Source organism: Perognathus longimembris, chromosome 6 (genome assembly GCF_023159225.1).
Source record: "Perognathus longimembris pacificus isolate PPM17 chromosome 6, ASM2315922v1, whole genome shotgun sequence".
Taxonomy (NCBI): Eukaryota; Metazoa; Chordata; class Mammalia; order Rodentia; family Heteromyidae; genus Perognathus; species Perognathus longimembris.
This window is the reverse complement of record NC_063166.1, coordinates 76,955,165-76,976,741: the sequence shown is the minus strand read 5'-3', so window position 1 is coordinate 76,976,741 and position 21,577 is coordinate 76,955,165. Positions and strand designations below refer to the sequence as shown.

Genomic DNA, 21,577 nt, shown 5'->3' with positions numbered 1-21,577 from the left:
TCCCCAAGAAAGGAAGGGGCTTGCTATAGGTCACGCATTCACAAACTTCCTGCGCAAAGCCTGGTGGGGGGAGGGCGGGAAGGATGGCATGGTGAGTCCATTCAGAGGAACGATGTCTAGAAGTCAGTTCAGCCTTGATATGGCCGGGAGAGGCCAGGATTGTATTATTTCACTTCAGCGAAACAAAGCAAGTGGAATAAGTATGGCCCTTGCTTCCAGCCTGCCTCTGCCTGAGCCCCCTACCCCAATCCCCTCGCCACTGACCTCCAGTTCTTGGTGTGAGGAGGCCCTTCCTCCAGGCGCAGGAGGGCATAGCGAGCAGCACTGAGAGACAGGCCTCGGATCCCATCGCCCCACTCCTTCTCCGCCCTGGAGAACAGGGAGGCGATCACATGAGGCCAGAAAGCCAGGGAGTGGCTGAGGAAAGCATCCACACAGAGCCAGCCACCACTCCAGGGTGCCCTGAGGGTGATCATGTTGCTCCTGCTACTTGACGCAATCAAGTCTTAGCTGTTATCTTCGGAAGTCCTTTCTAAATCTGTTATCTTAACTCCCCAAAACCTCTGTCCCATACCCTAACCCGCTTCAAGTCACTCATTCCCTGACACCCAGCACCCTTTTCGGGTCCTCCCTCCGCCTCCTCCCCTTCGGCCTTGCAGGCCCCATCCCGACACCTACCCGCGGTACTCGATGTATTTGTAGATGAGGCCAGCGATGAGCATGGCCACCAAGGCGTAATACCAGGAGCAGATGAACATGAGGGCCAGGCAGAGGCTCATGCCCAAGAACGAGAGGGTCCTAGACAAAGAGAGACCAGACTCTGAGCCCCGGCAGGGCCATGGCTGGAGTAGAGACTTGACTAACAAGAGTTGGGAGTGGTTGCTGGCCACGATCTGGGTGACTACAGCCAGGTCTAAGGGATCTCACACTACTGTCACCATGAGACAGCACAGATGGAGCACTGTTCCACCCAACTCCACAGTCTCCACAGCCCCTTGTCCCATGTCTTGACTCCACCAGGGAACCCCAGCCAGGTGTGCTCTGAGATCGAGCTCTAGAGATGCTACAGGAAGCCCCGGGAAGAAGCCACCGGCAAAGCAGAAGCTCTGGGAAGAACAGGGCAGCCCTGCTGTTGGCCACGTTATCCCCCAGTCTTGCTGGGTGACCTTGGATCAGTCCCATCCCCCATTTGAGTTCAGTTTTCCTTTTGTAGGATGCATGTCCAAGCACCAAGCCATTAAGAAAGACCTCCAGCTCCTTGGGATAAGCTCCCGACCCCAGGAAAGCAGGACAGTGACCATGCCCACTTCACAGGCGAGGAACCTGAGCTTCGGGGATGCTACAGCTGCAGCCCAGTTCCTTACAGGCAGGGAAGAGGACATCGTGTCTTGAACTCAGGTCAGGCTGACTCTTACCTCCGTGCCATCTTGTAAGGGGCTGAGCATCAGAGACAGGAATGGCTGTTTCTGATTGTGTTGTGTTATTATTTAGAATTATAAGATGCTCTCCAGGGTCTTTCTCATGCTAGTTGGCTACAAATGCTGGAGAAAATGGGACGCCACGTTTAGGTTCAGAGTCCTAGGGGACACGGGGCCCTGGGTGGAGGTGGGAAACGATTTTGAGGGTGGGAGTGGGGGGAAGAAGAACCCACCAGTGGTAATATCGAAAGCGTGGTCTCCAATTGGGCGTCCGTAGCAGCGTCTGCACCGCACAGGCCAAGTTCACAAACATGTAGCACATGAGGAAGAACCTAGGATACAGGAAGACCTCAGGAGGTGGGTTACAGACACAGAAACAGAGACATGAAAGGGAAGGGGGGAATAAACTAGAGGGTGGCTAATCATACTCTGGTATGGGGGTTCAAAGGTCATGTCTCCTTATAATACATCCTGGGGTTTTTTTTGGGGGGGGAGTAGTACATCTCTATAGAGCAAAGGATGGGCTTCTATGACCAGCAACGGATTTCCTGGGGTCTTTAAGGAGTTTGGGGTGGGTTGTCCTGAGTCATGGTTGGAGGGCATGAGGACAGAAACGCACATGGAAAGGATGGGGGCGACCTCGTCGAGAGAGGCTATGAGGATGCCGATCTCACAGATGCAGGCCGTCAGCAGCAATGCCCAGGTTGGCTCTCCATTGGCTTTGCCATGCCCAAAGACCTGGGGACAGAGCAACCACCATGAAAGGGCTGTGGCCTTAAGGAAACTTTGTCTGTCTCTCCTAGGCTTGCGAGTCAGGGAACAGAGAAGGCTCTGCTGTGCCTTGACCACTTGGGCATGAACAGCCTGGTGCGACGAAGCTCAGATGACCCCTGAGGGGGAAAGATGCTCCGCTGAGGCAGATGGAAGAGGAGCCATCAGGAGTTCAGTTAGTGGCCATGGCTGTGTGCTCACAGATCATTTATTTTTGTACTGATACTGGGGCTTGAACTCAGGGCCGCTCGGTCTCCCTTGGCTTTTTCTCTTGAGCTCCATCACTTGTGCCATTCTTTCACTACTGACTATTTTGATGGCTAATTGGAGAAAAGAGTCTTTTAGATTTGTCTGCCCACACTGACTTCAAACCAGCCTCCTAAGTAGGCCACCCATACCAAGTTATCAATCTTTTTTTTTTAAGCATCACCTTTTTGATTGCCTCTCTGAGTCCCTGACTAACACTGGAGCTGGAAGAGGCACATTTATTTTCCTCCCAAGAGGAGAAAATGCTCAAAGAGAAGGCATTGACCATGGGCCAAAATCCCAAGTAAGGTCTACCCATCCGTGTCTCTGAGTGCAGTGCTGAGCAAAAGTGCCCAGGAGAGGGCTCAAGGCTAGTGGTGGCCCCCCTGTTTGCGTAGGGTTCTAGCTGGGTGATCTTCTGGGGAACCTGTGTTGTCCTGCCCACACTGACCTGCAGGAAGGGCACAATGCCATCCCTGGAGATGGCCTGCAGCAGCCGCGGGGCCCCCGTGAGGCTCTGCAGCCCAGCCCCACAGGTGGAGAAGAAGGAGCCGATGACGATGACCCAGGGAGATGGCCAGGCCAGCGTACCCACCACCAGGTTGCCATTCACAGCTTCACCAAACCTGGAATAGAGCGGTAAGGAGCAGGAGATGCCGAGTGAGAAACGCCACCCAGCTGCCAGGGTGGATCTCCCCATCCAGTGGGACCAACAGTGTGCCAACCACAGGCTCGGGGTCAGAGGAGACACACAGCCCTACACACCTTGGTCAAGTCTTGTCTGTGGGGCCCTGGGCAAGTCAGCCCTTCTGAGTTCTAAAACGAGATGATTATAAACCTATCTCATGTAGGGCTGGGGATATAGCCTAGTGGCAAGAGTGCCTGCCTCGGATACACGAGGCCCTAGGTTCAATTCCCCAGCACCACATATACAGAAAATGGCCAGAAGCGGCGCTGTGGCTCAAGTGGCAGAGTGCTAGCCTTGAGCAGGAAGAAGCCAGGGACAGGGCTCAGGCCCTGAGTCCAAGGCCCAGGACTGGCCAAAAAAAAAAAAAACCTATCTCATGTAACTGGTGTGAGAATAAAGGATGTTATGTCAAACCTTAGTACCATGTCCAGAAAAAGGGACTGTGACTGTAGTAAACGTCGTTGTTGTTTTCCATTTATCTGGGTGTTGTTGTTGTTTTTGGTGACAGTCATGAGGCTTGAATTCAGGGCCTAGGCACTGTCCCTGAGTTTCTTTTGCTCAAGCCTATTGCTCTACCACTTGAAGCAGAGCACCACTTCTGGCTTTACCTGAGTAGTTTATTAAAGGTAAGAGTCTCATGGACTTCCCCGTCCAGCTGGCTAGGAACCGAGATTCTCAAATCTCAGCCACCAGTACCCAGCTAGTAAATGGTTATTGTTAGTGTTATGTTCTCCTGGGCAAATCTCAACTCACGGGCAGGTAAAAAGTAGGGGTTCTGGCCTCATTTTCTGATGGTGTAAGAACTAACTAAGGGGCTGAGGATATGGCCTAGTGGCAAGAGTGCTTGCCCCGTGTACATGAGTCCCTGGATTCAATTCCCCAGCACCACATATATAGAAAGTGGCCAGAAGTGGCGCTGTGGCTCAAGTGGCAGAGTGCTAGCCTTGAGCAAAAAGAAGCCAGGGACAGTGCTCAGGCCCTGAGTCCAAGGCCCAGGACTGGCCAAAAAAAAAAAAAAAAAAACTAACTAAATAAATAAACCATGATCATCTAACAACAATACTACTTCAAAAAGGATGTAGAATGTAGGATGAGGATGGCCAGGCACAAGTGGCTGACATCTGTAATCCCAGCTACTCAGGAGGCTGAGATCTGAGGATTGTGGTTTGAAGCCGGCCCAGGCAGGAAAGCCCATGAGACTCTTATCTCTAATTAATTACTAAACGGTCAAAATGGCGCTGTGGCTCAAGTGATGGAGCACTAGCTTTGAGCACAAAATCTCAGGGACAAGCAAGGCCCAGGCCTTAAATTCAAGCCCCAGTACCAGTACACAAAAACAAAAATTATAGCATTTGCCCATAACCAAAGCAATTCTCCTGCATCGTTGAAGGTAATATCTAATTCAATAGAAGTGCTACATAAATTGTTGTTATGCTGTGTTCTTTAGGACATAATAGCAAGGAAAACAGCCTGTACATGTTCAATACAGGTGTCATTTTGTCATGTATTTTTCATTTGGAGTGGTGGAGGAGGACTCACTACAATGCCACTTCCTCTCCGAAGCTTCCCCAGGCCCCTTAAAAAGAGAAATGTGGCTGGGGATATGGCCTAGTGGCAAGAGTGCTTGCCTTGTATACATGAGGCCCTGGGTTCGATTCCCCAGCACCACATATACAGAAAATGGCCAGAAGTGGTGCTGTGGCTCAAGTGGCAGAGTGCTAGCCTTGAGCAAAAAGAAGCCAGGGACAGTGCTCAGGCCCTGAGTTCAAGGCCCAGGACTGGCAAAAAAAAAAAAAAAAGAGAGAGAGAGAGAAATGTGTCTGGTGCCAGTGGCTCACGCCTATAATCCTAACTACTCAGGAGGGTGAGATCTGAGGATCACAGTTCGAAGCCAGCCTGGGCAGGAAAGTTTGTGACACTCATTGCTCCAATAAACTACTCAGAAAAAGGCAATGTGGCTCAAGTGGTAGAGCACTAACCTTGAGCACAAAGAGGCTCAGGACAGCACCTAGGCCTTGAATTCAAGCCCCAGGATTGCCCCCCCCCCTGGAAAAAAAGGAGAATGTAAGATGGGTGTGGTGTAAGACGGGACTGGCCTCTACTCCCCTGAGGCTGTCACCCCGTGTTCTTCTTTAGGGCTACGCCTATTGTCTGTAAAGGCTGTTTGCAAATGTGGTTACAAGTCCCCAAAGGCCTTCTTTAGGACAAAACCTGTACTATTTATCTTTACACCTCCCCCCCCAGAATCCTAGACAATGACAAACCCAGAGACATCTAGAAGTTGTTAAATAAATTAATAAAACAATAGTGCTTAAACTTAGGGGAACTGTAGTTCTCTTAATGAAAATGAGACACCATTCAAGCAACCTCCAACTGAAGTGACAGGAGAAAGAACATAAGTAATAAGAAAAAGATGAGGCTGCCAGGAACCCCACAGGCCCTTTCTCCCCTCCCAGCTTGTCTCCCACAACTCAGCCTCCCATGCCCACCCCCACCCCCAAACACGATGGACCCTAATGTCTTTCTTACTTGTCCCGCAGGACGACACCTTCAATGCAGGCTCCAAACAGAACCACGGAGCTGATGTCTGTAGCAGAGGATGAAGGAGAATCCCGGAAAATGGAGGTCTCCCCCCCCCACACACACACACCCCTCCTGAGCCCACCGATAAGGCAGCCTCGCCCCCCCTTCTTCCCACCCAGGCTGGTCTCAAGCCCAGCAGTGCAGGATACAGACTGCAGATGTGGTGGCGATGGCCAAGATGGTGCCCGTGGGGATGGACTTCTGCGCGTCCCTCAGGTCCCCAGAGCGGTTGGAGCCAGCCATGATCCCTGTGAGCAGAGCACCGGCTCAGACAAGGGCCAGGGCCGTGGGGCACCAGACAAGGCTACTGACTCATGGAAGACCTTGGGTTCTTCTGGACCTTGTGGGGTTAACTCCCTTGGCATGGTCCAGTTTCAAACAAAGACTTGCCAACCTCCCGGACTCTCGCCTCCCATCCGCTCCCGAGCAGAAGCCCGCCCTCTCTGAGCTCCCCTTCACCTGTGACGGAGGGGAAGTAGATGCCAACCAGCAGGGTGAAGTAGGAGGTCATATCGCTGAAGACATAGGGGTGGTCCAAATCAACAGGGACGCTGTCTACCAGGCCCACAGAGGACATCCCACGCCTCTCCACAATGACCCCCTTGGTCAGGTAGGAGCTCCAGAGGTTCTCTGTGCGGGGAGAAAAGTGTGCTCAGGAGAAAGGCCAGAAGTCAGCAGATCAGCGCTTTGGGACCGAGGGGAATTGATGGGCAAAAAGTAAAACTCAAGGCTAATGAAATTTCACTCTCCCTTGGACTTGGTTCTATTTTCTTTCCAACATTTCCTACGCTCTTGCTTGGGGTCAGGCCATGTGTAAAGATTTCATAGACACATCTTGTGATCAAGAATGGATATATGGGGCTGGGGATATGGCCTAGTGGCAAGAGAGCTTGCCTCGTATACATGAGGCCCTGGGTTCGATTCCCCAGCACCACATATACAGAAAATGGCCAGAAGTGGCGCTGTGGCTCAAGTGGCAGAGTGCTAGCCTTGAGCAAAAAGAAGCCAGGGACAGTGCTCAGGCCCTGAGTCCAAGGCCCAGGACTGGCCAAAAAAAAAAAAAGAATGGATATATGAAGACCTATCTTAGACTGAGCCAATATGTTCCCATTGAGATCACCACTCCCCCTCCCCCTTGAATAAACAAACCTACTCTTTGCCTCTTTTCTCAGTAATGGCACCAGCAGCCATTTGGATGCCTTGATGCTGGCCTCAAAAGATCTGTACCTTCTGCCCACTTAATATGTTTACACATGCCCCTTCCCTCCAATCTAGGATCTCTCTATCTTGGCCCTAGGAACATATTGGGCCCCATGGTTGTTTGCTATGGTGTGTTATCCAATGGCACTGTAGGAGTTTAGCAGCATCCTAGCCTCTGCCCACCAGGTATTAGAGCACTCCTCTAGGGTTTTTTTTTTATTTGTTCCTTTGTCTGCTTGAACTCAGGGCCTCATACTCTCAGTCAGCTTTCTTGCTCATGGCTGGTGCTCCACTATCTGAGCCACATCTCCAATCTGACTTTTGGTGGGTTCATTGGAGATAAGACTCTCGTGGACTTTTCTGCCCAACCTAGCTTTGAACCTCAATCCTAAGATCTCAGTCCCCTGAATATCGAGGATTAACCAGGGGGCCTGAGGGCTAGGTGTAGCAGCTTGACTCGTGTAAGATCTTGGACACATTCCTTGACTTCTCCTGGACTTAACTGTCCCATGTTGCCAATGGGGACGGACTTTCTGGGGTGCGCACTATCAGCCCCTACCCATTCCTCCAGTTGGATGAACAAAATGATTGCCCAGTATAGCCAAGTGTCTGCTGGGTAGAAAACCAGCTCTGATTGAGGACCCCTTTTCCATTCCCACTGAGACCCTCCATCCCTCAAGCTCGGCCCATCTCTCCTGCGCCCATGGTACCAGTGCCCTCTTGGACTCCCACTGCCTTAGGCAAATGCCCTCAACTCCTCAACATGGCTGCCAGGGCCAGCCACAATCTGGCTCATGCCAGCTTTTCCAGCATCACCGCTTGCCCTCCTTCCTTTGCACTTTATGCCCCAGTCACACCAAATTACTCGTGGTTGGGAGGACACAATATGCTCTTCTGTGTCTGCATGTGTTACGCAAGCTGTTCTTTGGTTTTCGGTACCCTTATTCCTTCAGTATTATTGACAATCTCTTATTTGTCCTTCAAAGCCCTCCCAGGTGTGCGCATAAAGCCTTGTGTTGTCACTTCGTAGACACGAACACCTCCCCTGAGACATCTCAGCTCGCTGAATACACATCCATGCGAAGCTTCATTTATTTATCAACACATCTATCTTTGTCACTATACTCCTTGAGGCCCAGGACTGTAACTGACACATTTTATAGTCACAGTACTTGGCACACTGTCGGTCCTCAGTAGGTACTCAGTGAATATGAATCAAATCAGTGGCTTTCTTTCCTACTAGCAGTGAAATACTTGTCATCTCTCCTCCCATCATAAGGACAGAACATGGCCCAGAGTAAGTGCACAATTAAAACTAATTGAATTCAACTGAGTCCCAAAGAGGACCCTCCCCCCCCAACCTTAACCTGACCTACAATCCCTGCGGTGCCCGCTGGTTGCCGGCCCCCCCCCCACCCTCCCCCAGACCTTTGATGAGGCCACTGGCAGCGCCAGGAATGCCCTGGATCTCGGTGACATTGTTCCGGGTGAAGTACTCATCGCAGGTGGCGTTGAGAAAGCGGGAGGAGCAGAAGAGGCCCCAGAGCCGTGTGGTCACTGTCTCATTCCCTTCCCAGGCCAGCTTGGCACAGACATCAAAGCCATGGCGAGACAGAGTGCGATTTCCCAGGAGGCAGATCCTAGAGAGAAACAAGCGAGGGAGACGGAGTGACACCTCACCTTGTTCTGCCTTTACACAAGAACCACCAGGGGAGCTTAGAGAAAGAACAACCCCAGCTGCCAAGGCCCCACGCCCAGAGGTGCTGGCTTGATTTGGAGGGAACCTGGACATCAGCAGGGGGGTGGTGTGTGCTGTTTGATTTTGCTTCTGTGGCAGCATGAGGGCTTGAACTCGGGGGCAAGTACTGTCCCTTAGTTTTTGTACTCAAGGCTGGCACTTGACCACTTGAGCCATAGTTCCACTGCTGGTTTTTGCTGGTTAACTGGAGATTAGAGTCTCATGGGCTTTTCTGCCTACACTGGCCTTCATCTGTGATCCTCAGCTCTCAGCCACTGCAGCTGTCTGTTCCATTCTTTGGGCTTGAACTCAGGACCTGAGCACTGTCCCTGAGCTTTTTGCTCAAAGCCAGCACTCTACCACTTGAGACACAGTGCTACTTCCAGCTATCCTTTGAGTAGTTTATTGGAGATAAGTGTGTCATGGACTCTCCTGGTGGGGCTGGTTTTGAACCACAATCCTCATATCTCAGCCTCACGAGGAGCTAGGATTAAGCATGAGGCAGCAGCACTGGCCTGTCAATGCCAATCTAGCATGCTGATGTAGGAGAATCAACACCTCAGTGCCTTAGTGTGTTTCTGCACCGTGGCCAGCGTCGCTGGGCATTGACCTCCTGGCCAGCGGGATGCAGAGGTCTCTCATCTTAGGGAAAGCAGAAAAAGCAACAGGGATCTGAGCCCTGGGCCTCCTTCTAGGTGTCCTTTCCCACCTCGAAGATGCCCAATAGTAAGGGTTTCTCACAGTCCAGGAGGTTGTTCCATCCAGGAAGGTCTGTAAGACCACAGAGTACTCATCCCTTCCAAAGTCCTTTCCAGTTAGTTCTGCCTCTCAGCCCATGCCCGTGAGAACGTGCTTGATCCTCCAGGGAAAGTTCCTCCAAACTCCAGGGAAGTCCCCTACCCTGACAAGGTCGCTCCCAAACCAGGAGAGATTTTTCCCTCCTCACAGAGGTTGTTCTCAACCCAAACCACCCCAATTACGAGAGTCGGGGCGAAGAGACATTGCTAAAGACGAATGTACAGGCCTAAAAAATCCGGACGGGGAAGTGGGGAGGGAACAAGGCCTGAGGCTCAGAGAGCCAGCACTCACGGGAAGTTGGGTGGGTCGAAGGCCGACTTGATGACCCCAGCATAGATGGCCAGGATAGAGAGGATGACACAACCCAGGAAGACCAGAGCAAACTTGTTGACATACTTGACACCCACAAATACCACGGTGGCCATGCAGGTGAGCACACACGTGCCGTACACACGCATGTTGTTCAACATGGCAGCCGCCTCTCCACTGGCGTCTTCCGCCTTGAAGATGGCCATCGCCGGGAAGAGATACGCCTGCAGGAAAGGAGCAAAGCGGGGCGGGGGGCAGGAGTGCCAGTGAAGACCCGCTGAGAATCGCCCCAGGGAAATCACCCGAGGTACAGGCAGGGCTTTGGGGTAGTTAGAGAGAGTAAGACAGAAACCAGCACAGTCTAGTTTGAAAAACAAATGGCACCTAAGGAGCAGTGGCTGTAACCCAAGCTACACAGGAGACTGAGATCTGAAGACAGTGGTTCAAAGCCAGCACAGGCAGGGAAGTCTGTGAGACTCTCATCTCCAATTAACCACCGGAAAACCGGAAGTGGCACTGTGGCTCAAAGTGGCAGGGCACTAGCCTAGGCAAGAGAGCTCAGGGACAGCACCCGGGCCCTAAGTTCAAGCTTCACAACTGAAAAAAAAACAAAAAAAATAGCATGGTGCAGATGGTAGGAGCAATTAGTTGTATCTATTATCATTGCTAAAATTATATTTTTTTCTGGGGCTGAGAATATGGCCTAGTGGTAAAAGTGCTCGCCTCGTATACATGAAGCCCTGGGTTTGATTCCTTAGCACCACATATATAGAAAAAAAATGGCCAGAAGTGGCGCTGTGGCTCAAGTGGCAGAGTGCTAGCCTTGAGCAAAAAGAAGCCAGGGACAGTGCTCAGGCCCTGAGTCCAAGCTCCAGGACTGGCAAACAAAACAAAACAAACAAACAAACAAAAAAACAAATATTTTTTTCTGTGCTGGTACTGGGGTTTAAACCCAGGGTTTGGGCACTGTCCTTAGCTTTTCACTCAAGGCTGGTATTTTACTTCTTGAGTTACACCTCCTCTACTTCTGGCTTTTTGGTGGCTAACTGGAGATAAGAGTCTCATAGACTTTCCTGTCTGGCCTAGCTTTTGAACTGAATCCTCATGATCTCAGCCTCCTGAGTAGCTAGGATCACAGGGTTTATGAGCCTCCGGAACTTGATGCTATAAATTATATTGACTATATTGTTTTATTATTTCTTGTAGGAATGTAGAAAGAAATTACATGTTTATCACTACAGCTTGTACATAAATCATGATATTCCCACATAAATGAGAGAGCTGTTATGAAAAGACATCACAGAATGGGGATACAGTTCAGTCATAGAGTATGTGATCAGAGTACACACAGGACATGCTAAGAAATTTCTAGCATCAAGAAAAAAATATACGGGGGCTGGGGATATGGCCTAGTGGCAAGAGAGCTTGCCTCATATACATGAGGCCCTGGGTTCGATTCCCCAGCACCACATATACAGAAAACGGCCAGAAGTGGCGCTGTGGCTCAAATGGCAGAGTGCTAGCCTTGAGCAAAAAAAAAAAAAAAGGAAGCCAGGGACAGTGCCCTGAGTCCAAGGCCCGGCCAAAAAAAAAAAAAGGGAAAAAAATGCATATACCTAAACTGAATGACTCAAAACCTACCCATGTTATATTAGATGAGCACAAGCAAATGTTATAAAAAATAATGTGTCTTATGACCTTTTTTTTGGTGGTACTGGCATTTAAAATCAGCACTTGAATCACACCTCCAGCCTTATGATCTCATTTTTATAGAGTTATCTGTGAAGATAATTTACAAATATGTATATACATGAGTGTGTATATCTTGACAAGTACAGCAAAATGTCAATAGTTGTTTTCCCTGAATTAATAAAATCTGAATATTATTAGTATTATTAATATTATAATCCAAATAATATTATTATCCAAATAGAATACGATTTTAGAAAATGAGTCTTTATTTTTTTTTATTTATTTTTTTTTTGGCCAGTCCTGGGCCTTGGACTCAGGGCCTGAGCACTGTCCCTGGCTTCTTCCCGCTCAAGGCTAGCACTCTGCCACTTGAGCCACAGCGCCGCTTCTGGCCGTTTTCTGTATATGTGGTGCTGGGGAATCGAACCTAGGGCCCGTGTATCCGAGGCAGGCACTCTTGCCACTAGGCTATATCCCCAGCCCGAGTCTTTATTTTTTATTTATTTACTTATTCATTCGTTTCTTTCTGTTTCCAGTGCTAGGGATCTAATTCAGGCATGGTAGGCAAGTGCTCTACCGCAAAATGTGGATAATATTATCCTCTTTGCACATCTGCATTTTCTAAAAATTTTTATAATAAACTTAATATGTTTACAGTGAAGTTATTTTTGCTTGTAAATTATTTCTGCAAAGGGAGCATTTAGTTATTCATGGAAATGTTTATGACATGGAGTTATATTTTACAAAGACAGAATACATAGACAAACAAAACCAGGAGGAAATTTACTAAAGTGTTTATGGTGATTTTATTTGGGTGATTTCTTTCTCCTTTATTTTTTGTTTGCTTTGATCCTTCCTCCCCCCTCCCCCGCAATTTTATGCAGTGACCAGGATTGCCTTTATACTACATTTAAATTTGTGTGTGTGTGCTTGTGTGACAGTACCGGGGTTTGAACTCAGGACCTGGGCACTGCCTTTTAGCTTTGTCTGTTCAAGGCTAGCACTCTCACTTGAGCCACAGCTCCACTTCGCCTTTTTGGAGGTTAATTGGTAATAACAGCCTCATAGACTTTTCTGCCTGTGCTGGCTTTGAACCACAATCCTCAGATCTCAGCCTCCTGAGTAGCTAGGATTACAGGTGTGCTCCACAGGCACCTGGCTTAAACGTTCAGTTTTCAATCACGTGATTCTCCTCTCATTATTTGCCTCCCTGTGTTTCCTATTCTCCATCTTCCCCATCCTGATTTATTATATGTTACCCTGAGCTAGACACCCTGGCACCTTGACTTCTAATTCCCCAAGGCTGTGCAGTAGAGGAGGCACGTGCAGGCCTTCAAAGTCACAATGACAGTTTCCCATCCCTCTGACACGCTCTTCAACTCTCTGAGCCTTGCTTTCCTCATCTCTAAGTGGCCATCTTCTAACTCATGAGAAACCTGTCAGGATAAAATAAAACAAGAGGCTGCCAAGCCCTGGGGCCTGCAGAGGGCCGGGGCTTGGGAAATGTCAGCTCCATTTGCCGTAAAACCAGGAAACCCTACAGGAAGGGCAGGGACCTAAGGAAGCAGAGACCTAAGTCAGCATCCCTGTCCTTCAAACAGTCCGGTGACCTGCTTTCCTCCCGTGAGTCCTGAGCCCGACACTGGCTCCTCCTGTGGTTCTATCTTGCGATCAAGGAGCCATCAGGCCTCTACCACTGACATTCCCAAGCACTCAGCACCGTTCCTGGTGTGTGCAAGGCAATCACGAAATGGTAGCTATTGTATGGCAGTGCTCTCCTTATTCCTACCCTTAGTTTAACCCCGATCAACCCCCTTCTGACACCTCCCTGGCCGCTGAGTGACCTTGAGCAAGTGATCTCACCTCTCTGAGCCTCTCATTTGTAAAATGGGCATTGGGACACTTAAACCTCTCAGGATTTGAGATAATGACTGGAAAGCACTTGGAACTGCGCTGAGAGCTCAGTGGGTGCCTGATAAACCACAGCTGTTTGTGTTACATAATTATTGTATCTTGTCTCCCCAACTAGACTGGGAACTCGTTCAAGACAGACCACATCGGATTCCGCTTTGGCCTTATGGAGTGGCTTGGCCCTTGGGAAGTAGCTAGGGATCATGGGTGAACTGGCCAGCAACCTGGGACCTATCCCCCGCCATGCTCTCGCTCTCCCCTCCCCCATGCCTCCTCCCCAGCCCCTCTCACCAGCAGGATCTCGATGGTACCCAGGATGTACATGGCCCCAGCAAACGTCGTACCCAGGTAGAAGCAGAGGCCCACGGCGCCCCCAAACTCTGGGCCCAGAGACCTGGAAATCATGTAGTAGGAGCCACCAGCTGCAGAGAAAACCTAGTGTCAACAAGAGGGTGGAAGCCAGGCACTGGTGGCTCACGCCTGTCATCCTAGCTACTCTGGAGGCTGAGGTCCGGGGATCACAGTTCAGAGCCAGCCTGGGCAGGAAAGTCCATGAAGACTCTTAGTTCCAATTAACCACCAGAACACTGGAAGTGGCGCTGTGGCTCCAAGTGGTAGAGCATTAGCCTTGAACGAAGAAAGCTCAGAACAGCACCTAGGCAGTGAGTTCAAGATTCATGACCACCACCACCAACAACAAAAAGGGTTGAGGGGTACTGTGTTGCTCCAGGGGGGTGCAGCTTCAGGGGGTGCTGCTCCAGGGAGTGAGAGACAGGGGGCAGAACAGGGCTGCCCGGGAGCCTCAGGCTACAGCCCAGAAGGGGACTGTGGGAGACCCAACCAACCAGTACGTATAAAAATTTCAGCACTAATTATCATGTTTCCGCACTAATTACTATGCTCACAGGATGTGACGAGGGTCTCGGGCTGAGGGAGGGCAGGTGGACGCTACCCCGTTCAATACTAGGCACTGTCTCACTCTCTGCCACTCCACAACAGGCTGCCCCCCCATCTCTCCCCGTAAATGGCCATAGCCCAATAGCCCAGCCTCCCAGCGGTCTGCAATACGGCCCCTCCCCTCCGCGGGAGCCCTCCCCCCAACACATACCAGGCACTACGCCATTGGTTGCGATCGCACTCATGGAGATGGCGGTGAGCATCGTCTGTGAGGAAAGAGTATCAGAGTGGTGGCTACTGGGGGCCACAGTGGTCTGGGCCAAGGCCAAGCCAGATACCCCGGACACACCGGCCAAACCCACAGGATTTCTCCTGCTCAGCTTCTCCCTGGGCCCGTTCCAAGTTCTACTTGTGCCAGCTCCTTCTCAAGAAAACCTCTTGTTCACTGTGTGAATGGGAAGAGCAGAGCCACTTGCGCCTGAGGACGCTGCTTACCGGCTCCCACCCCCAGCTGCCACGACCTGAGACAACACCCACTGCTTCCCCTCTCAAACCCGGTTGGCATAGGTGGTGTGGTCCAGCATGGCTGCCCCACACACAGAGCCGTCTCGGGGTTTTACCCGGAGAGAGCACAGCCAAAAAAAAAAATCCTCAGAGAGGATGAGAATCCAGTTACAATGCTATTCGTGACACAATCTCTTTTTTTTTTTTTTTTCTGTCGGTGGGGACCTCGCAAAACGTGAACTATTATTGAGTGACAGGTGACTTTTCGTCTCTGCACTGATCATTTTCATCAATGAATTACATTCCTTGTGTAATTACACACACACACACACACACACACACACACACACACACAGATCCAGGTGAAATCTGGTTTCTAGCCATCAGGGACAAGCTTGTGTGGAGCAAGAAGATCAAGTCAGACCTAATTTTCTCCCCAACATCATAAGCCGCGGCTCCTATAAAAAGCTCAGGTCTCATGCTTCTACCCTCCCCACCTCCCACCCCCAGGCCTCTGCCAAGACCCAGCTGTCGGGGACGGACAGGGGAGGGGCCTCACTCACGCAGGAGCAGCAGATGAAGACCATGCAGAAGGACTCCATGATGCCTGCGATGCCCACCACCCAGGTGAGCCTCAGGAAGAGAATGACGCCAAAGATGTTCTGCAGGCACGGGAGGTACACGCCCATGAAGGTGCCCATGCGTGGGGCCTGCCAGGAAGGCCTGCATCAGTCTCCACAGCCGCAACTCATTACCCACACGCCAGCCTACTCTTCCTCCATCCCCCCCACCCCATGCGCCAACCCTTCATGCTGCTTCCCTCCTCCAGCCTCCGGCCCCACCCCTCTTCCTCCACCATTCCTGGCCTCCCTCCTCCTCTTCATCTCCTCCCTCATCTCCCACACCTCCCCCTCCCCCCTGCCCTGTCATCCCTCCCTCCCACAGAATCCTCCCTCCCCCCTTCTCTCCCCCCACCCCCAGGCCCCACCTGCACCGGCTTCTTTTTTCCACCCTCATTGTTTTCGGCCTCTTCGTGCTCCCTGCTTCCCTGGGGAAGGTTGGTGTAGTTGGCCAGGCCACTGAGCAGGGAGGACACCATGGGGCTGGTGTCCATCTCCTCCTAAGGAGGAAAGGCATCCATGTGAGGAAACTGGGGGACCAGATTTGGGGGCAGGGGGGTGGGTGTAGGGTAAAGTGGGTGGTAGGAAGATGGAGGCCAAACTACTGAGGTTGGGATGAGAGGGGGAGGAATTGAGGGGGAGGAACAGGAAACATGGTGACATAGAGGGAGGGGAGGTGGTAGGGGGAGGGAGGGATGGAGAGGAGGCTACTCTTCCCCGGCAGAGAGGGAGCAGCTTATGAGCCAGGGTGCCTATCTGCAGATTGGGGTTCAGCAGCCTGATCAGCCCACCTCAAACAGGGCCATGTTCTTGCCATCGTACTCCTTTCCCTTCTCTGTGTCGGTGCTGTTGATGAAGGGACTGCTTTCCTTGGGGTTACCATCACCTGAGAAAGCACACCAGTCAGTGGCCCAGAACCCACTGTTTGTCCCTCACCACCCACACAGTCCTGTGGCTTCTGGAACCCTGGGCCTGGCTGGGTCATAACTGGAGAAAGGGGCCACCGTCTTTGGAGCTCACAGCATGTACACGGAGCCCATGCCCTGCCTGGTATGTTCTAGGAGTGTAGTGGACAGGTGAGCGTTTTCCTGTTCCTGTGGGTTCTATGTCACCGGGGGACAATCAGACTCCTCAGAGTTCTCTTCCTGGACATAACTGCTGCTTGGGGGCAGACACGTTCTTCCCTGGGGAGGAAGGCAGAGGACACTGCAGCCTGAAGCCCCAAGGACACTCGCTCCACCTCTTGGAGATGTGACCCCTCTGTCACCTCCATAGCCATCCTTGCCGTCATCTAGATTTCTTCCATGTGCCAACACAGGAATGGAGAGGGAAGAAAACACAGAAAAGGACTGGATCTGCCCTTAGGAAATCAGACCAAGGCCAGGGAGCCAAGCAGTAACCAGGAATTCCCAATCCAAAGTGATAAAGTCCATGTAGAAAGATGAATAAGGCACTGTGGGAACGCAGGAGGGCACCCAGCCCGGGCTGGGAGGTCACGGAAGCCTTCCTAGAGGAAGTGACGTGTCAGCTGTGAACCGAAAGATGAGTAAGAACTAGACTGGGAGGGAGGCGGGAGAGTGTTCCAGGCAGACAGAACAGCAGAACAGCATGTTCGATGGCTCAGAGGTGAGTTGGAGATGCTGAACGAAGTAGGATCTGGCTGAGTCTGAGGAAGGGGGTTGTTGTGTACGGAGGTGAGGAAGCAGCTCAAGAATGACCAATGGATTGGCAAAAAGACCTTCCTGAGAAGGTAAGGTGCAGAACGTCCTTAAAGAATGAGCAGGCCACATTAAAGAATCGAGACCTCATGCCTGGATGGGCAATCATGGACTCTTCCAGAGGCGCTAGGAGCCCAGATATGTTTTAGAACAATACAGAAACAGAAAGGAATGCAAAGAGTTTCAGGAACCCAGGCAAGGACAAGTGAAGAAGATCAAGACCACAGAATTGTGGGACAATGGATGGGTGGACTGAAGAATCACCGGCACTTTTCTATGCCACATGTCTGGGGAGAAAAGGAGGAATGACAGGTAATGCCTGGGGTTTCTACCATGGGTGAATGAGTTGGCGATGGTGGTCCTTAATAACCTGGAAGGCTAGAAGTCGGGGTGAGGAAGATGCCAAATTTAGTTGAGGGTGAGATACTTTAAGGTCCTCAAGCTGACATGTCCAGAAGCCACTGGGTATATGGATGGGATCTGCCTAGGCTGGGGTATGCAGAAGGTGAGGGCGTGGGATAAGCCGTGTATCCGGATGATCGCTCAAGGAGAAAGGTCCGCAACAAGGGAAGGGTCCTTCAGAAAGATCTGAGGCCTCGGTGGATGCATCTTCTCGGCCACAGGGCTGAACACCAGCAGTCGACATCTCCCCGGAGATGCCCCTGGAGAGATTCCTCACTGACAATCCCAAATGGAACTTGGCATCTTTGATCTCTTTATTTCTTGGCGCTCCTCCCCATCCCTATTCAAATTCTCTGCATCCTCCTCCCTGCCTCCCAGAGCCCTGCCTCCGTCACTCAGCTAGGGCCCATCTCCAGAGCATGACCACCCAATCCCACCCTGGCTACAAATGACTAGAAACAAAGCAGCATCGATTCCAGGGAAGCTCGCGGCCACCCAGCCTCCTGTCACCACCTCGCTCGCTCATCCAGGCAGATACACCTGGTTGCCTAATAGGGGGTCACTACCAGCTCTTTTTTCTCACATGGGACTATGATGCATCCTCCCCTGATAGATGCAGGAAATAGTCTTTAGATGTGAATTCTCTAAGGTCTCCCTTCATACTCCAGGGCCTCAGAACAGCTGTCTGGGGGCCAGACAACAGTGTTGAAGTAGGAACGTAAGTAGGTTCTCTCTCTCTCTCTCTCTCTCTCTCTCTCTCTCTCTCTCTCTCTCTCTCTCTCTCTCTCTCTCTCTCTCTCTCTCTCTCTCTCTCCAGAGCTTCACTTGTAGCTTTATGGTGGTTTATTAGAGGTAAAAGTCTCATGGACTTTCCCACTCAGGTTAGCTTTGAACTACAATTCTCAGATCTCAGTCTCCTGAGTTGCTAGGATCACAGGCGTGAGCCACCAACACCTGGCTTTTTTTTTTTTTTTTTGCTTTGTTTTCTGTTTTGTTTTGTGCCAATACTGTGGCTTGGATTCAAGGGCTAGGCACTGTCTCAGCTTTTCCTTCAAGGCCGCCACTCTATCACTTGAGCCACCGTCCCCTTCTGGCTTTTTTCTGGTTAACTGGAGGTAAGAATCTCAATGATTTTCCTGGGTTGGCTTTGAACCATGATTCTCAGATCTCAGCCTGCCCAAGTTCTCTCTCCTTTGAAAATGCTGACAAGGTTTCTCCTGTTCTTGATGCACCCTGTAGGAACTAGAGAAGGTGCAAGGGCGTGAGGTGACAGGAAATTTCCTAACAGCTAAGGGAAAGGGCTGGAGTCCCGGAAATCTAGGTCCCGAACCTAGCCTCGTTGCTACGTCTTCAGGTCCGGCCAGCCACAGTCTTCTTTGCAATGGGGTGTCCATTGTGCGTAACTCACAGCGTGAGTGGTTAGGGGGTTCGCTGGGATAATGCACCTTGGGTGTGTGCCCACCCCTCCGCGGGTAGCTATTACTGTCACTATGACAAGTATCTGGTGCACAACCAACCGGTGCTCCTCACCCCACACCCATCCCCCACTGCAAGATGTAGGGGCTTGCCCTGTTTCCTTTCGGTCTGGCTCCCCTCTCTTAGAGCCGGCATCTCTCCGGGACCAAGGACCACCAACTGCAGAGCGCCTCTCCTCCGCCTGTCACACCTTTCTCCAAACCCTCCTCTTTTGCGGGGGTAGGGCCGGGGGGAGGGCTAGGGGCGGGAGGTGAATAGGTGGCGAGAAGAAGAAGGGCATCCTGGCCGGAGACCCCAGAACTAGGCAGCCCGACTCTGGTCTCCATGGTGACCGCGCGGGCCGAGAGCGCTGCGCCGAGCGAGCGGAGCCGGCCACGCGCCCGCAGCCGCTTATGTAACGCGGCGCGCAGCGCAGAGCCAGACGACAGGCCCGATCCCAGCCAGGAGAAGAGGGCAGGGAAGGGGGGCGGCTCGGTAAGCTAGTCCTGGGTCCCGCCTTTCCATCCGCTGTCTGGGCGGGACGCCAGGCTCCTGGCCTTGTCACCGCCAAAGGCGGATTTCGTCCCCTCCCTGGAACGCCGGGCGCACCAGTTGAGGGGGGCGGGGGGGGGGGGTGTGGGGAGCCTGCTTCTGAGTTCTCAAAGGAACAGGACAGGGAAGGGGAAACTCTGACTCCCCAGAGCCCGGAGTCAGGGTGCTGGGGGAGGGCCGAGCGGCCCGCCCAGGGAGAGAGGCCGGGCCAGACTGAAGCTGCGCCCTCCCCGCCCCCGCCCCCGCCCCCTGGGAGCTCTCAGCCCGAATCGGCTTTCAATTAAGCTGTGGCGGCCAGGGCTCCCGGGGAGGAAACTGGAGAGCGGCCGCGAGGACTAAGGAGCCGCCCCCCTCCTCCGCCCCCCCCCCCGGGGCCTAGGGCTGGACCTGGGGGAATCCCGAGGCCAGCCTGGAGAGGCAGAGGGGGCTCAGACCTCAAGGGAAAAGGAGAAGTGGACCCCGGGGACAAGATCCTTGGGTCCTTCTGTGGCCCCCAGAGAAGACCTCTTGTGTGGGCCACTCCCTCCTCCCTGAGGTCAGCATCCAGGGCCTTCCATCCAGCTCCAAGAGTCTAGATTCCAATTCCAGGGGCTTCTCCGATCTCTCTTCAAGCTCAGAAAGTCTTCAGCAACTCCTACCACTTCCTCTAGGCTCCCTGGAGGCCTGGGCTCTCTGGGACCCGAATGCCTGACGCAGATCCTGGCCACTCCGGTTCCAAGTCCTGGACCCTATATATAGAAAGGTCTCCAGATGGGCCCCTGCTGCCGTGTTTAGGAACTAATAGGGAGGGATGAGAACCGAAGAGTTCCTCATTCGACTGCTATTGCAAACACATAGATGCCTCTTGCTAGGACTCCAGAGCCCCCCGTGGATATCTAGAGGCCCACTGAAGCATTGGTAAAGGAAGCAGGAGCTAGAAGATCGGGCTATATGGGGAGGGGGGGGCGGGGAGCCGAGAGATTACCTCCCAACCTGAGCCCTTGTCCCAGAGTGGAGTCATGGGAAGGGGGTTCCAGAAGGAAACGACACCACCTTGTTCCTTGGGCGCTGCGTTTGAGACTTCTGGAGCTGCTGCAGGCAGGATTTTGGCAAACCCCCTCCCCCTACAGCTGAGGCCGCGGGTGGAGACGGCTATGTGATGAGGTGACCTCAGGGTCACCGGAGAGATGGATGAGCTGGTCAGCAGGGCCGTTCTGGCTCCCGTACAGGACCCGGCCTGGGGATGGATGGGGAGGAGGGGCTCTCCGGCAAAGGATCTGGGCACCTTGATGTCCTAACCCTTTCAAGCCCCCATTTGGCCCTGACTTGGGATCCAGAATAGAGGATCTCAGAGTCAAATCTCCCAGTGGCTGAAAGATCACGCTTTTTTGGCCCTTGGGGCCCCTTCTGCCATCCCTGCACCCAGAAGTCTGCGGGAGTCTCGGCCCAGAGGGTCAAGCAATGCCCAAGGGAGCGTTTGAAGGCGCTGAGCGCAGACAGCAGGCGCGGGAGGTGCGCTACTGCGCAGGGGACGCAGCGCCACCGGAGGGTGGGGGCTGGGGGCGGCTGACAGCCGTGATGGATGGCTGAGGCCGCTGGGGGGCGGCGGGGGGCCTGGGAACCCGAGGGGGTGGCTGGCCCCAAGACCTCGGAACAGGGAAGCCGCGGAGGAGGAAGGGGAGAGAGCAGGAAGCGCAAAAGCACTTGCTCAGAGCACCTTATCTCCTGACCAATCTCCGCACCCACCGCAGCAGCGCGGTGTCTGCAGTGCCGGTGCCGCGGAGCCCGGGATTTGATCGGTCGGTCGTGGGGACCCCGTGTCTGAGGCCTCCCGCCACGAAAGCTAGGAGAGCTACCTAGAAAGACTCCTCCCTACCCCGCCCTGGAAACCACACTGCTCTGGCCCCAGGATACCAACAGAAGGGGCAAGAGGGAAGAAAGGAGGGTGGTCGAGCTTCTAGTCCTGCATAGGAACCCACGGGGAAACGACAAGGAGAGGAGATTTCGCAAAGTAGAGCTGAGAATCTAGAGGAGGTCGCTTCAGAAGGAGGTCGGGACTCGGGAAGCCTCGGGGGAGGGGTCTGGACTGCACCAAG

At 52.5% G+C, this 21,577-nt stretch overlaps 1 protein-coding gene across 3 annotated transcripts in view; it reads right to left on the bottom strand.

The window, feature by feature from the left end:
* The window catches only part of Slc12a5 (solute carrier family 12 member 5), a 39,388-nt gene that overhangs the window by 9,296 nt on the left and 8,515 nt on the right, over nucleotides 1-21,577 (bottom strand). For all 3 annotated transcript variants that reach the window (XM_048349533.1, XM_048349532.1, XM_048349534.1), the window contains exons 2-16: nucleotides 16,167-16,261; nucleotides 15,744-15,875; nucleotides 15,319-15,465; nucleotides 14,463-14,517; nucleotides 13,646-13,776; nucleotides 9,734-9,975; nucleotides 8,335-8,546; nucleotides 6,166-6,336; nucleotides 5,856-5,954; nucleotides 5,653-5,710; nucleotides 2,887-3,061; nucleotides 2,038-2,156; nucleotides 1,652-1,750; nucleotides 679-798; nucleotides 265-369 (exon numbers count right to left, since the gene is read on the bottom strand). In XM_048349533.1, the coding sequence (XP_048205490.1) occupies nucleotides 265-369; nucleotides 679-798; nucleotides 1,652-1,750; nucleotides 2,038-2,156; nucleotides 2,887-3,061; nucleotides 5,653-5,710; nucleotides 5,856-5,954; nucleotides 6,166-6,336; nucleotides 8,335-8,546; nucleotides 9,734-9,975; nucleotides 13,646-13,776; nucleotides 14,463-14,517; nucleotides 15,319-15,465; nucleotides 15,744-15,875; nucleotides 16,167-16,261 (1,960 nt within the window). The remainder of the gene's footprint in view (nucleotides 1-264; nucleotides 370-678; nucleotides 799-1,651; nucleotides 1,751-2,037; nucleotides 2,157-2,886; nucleotides 3,062-5,652; nucleotides 5,711-5,855; nucleotides 5,955-6,165; nucleotides 6,337-8,334; nucleotides 8,547-9,733; nucleotides 9,976-13,645; nucleotides 13,777-14,462; nucleotides 14,518-15,318; nucleotides 15,466-15,743; nucleotides 15,876-16,166; nucleotides 16,262-21,577) is intronic.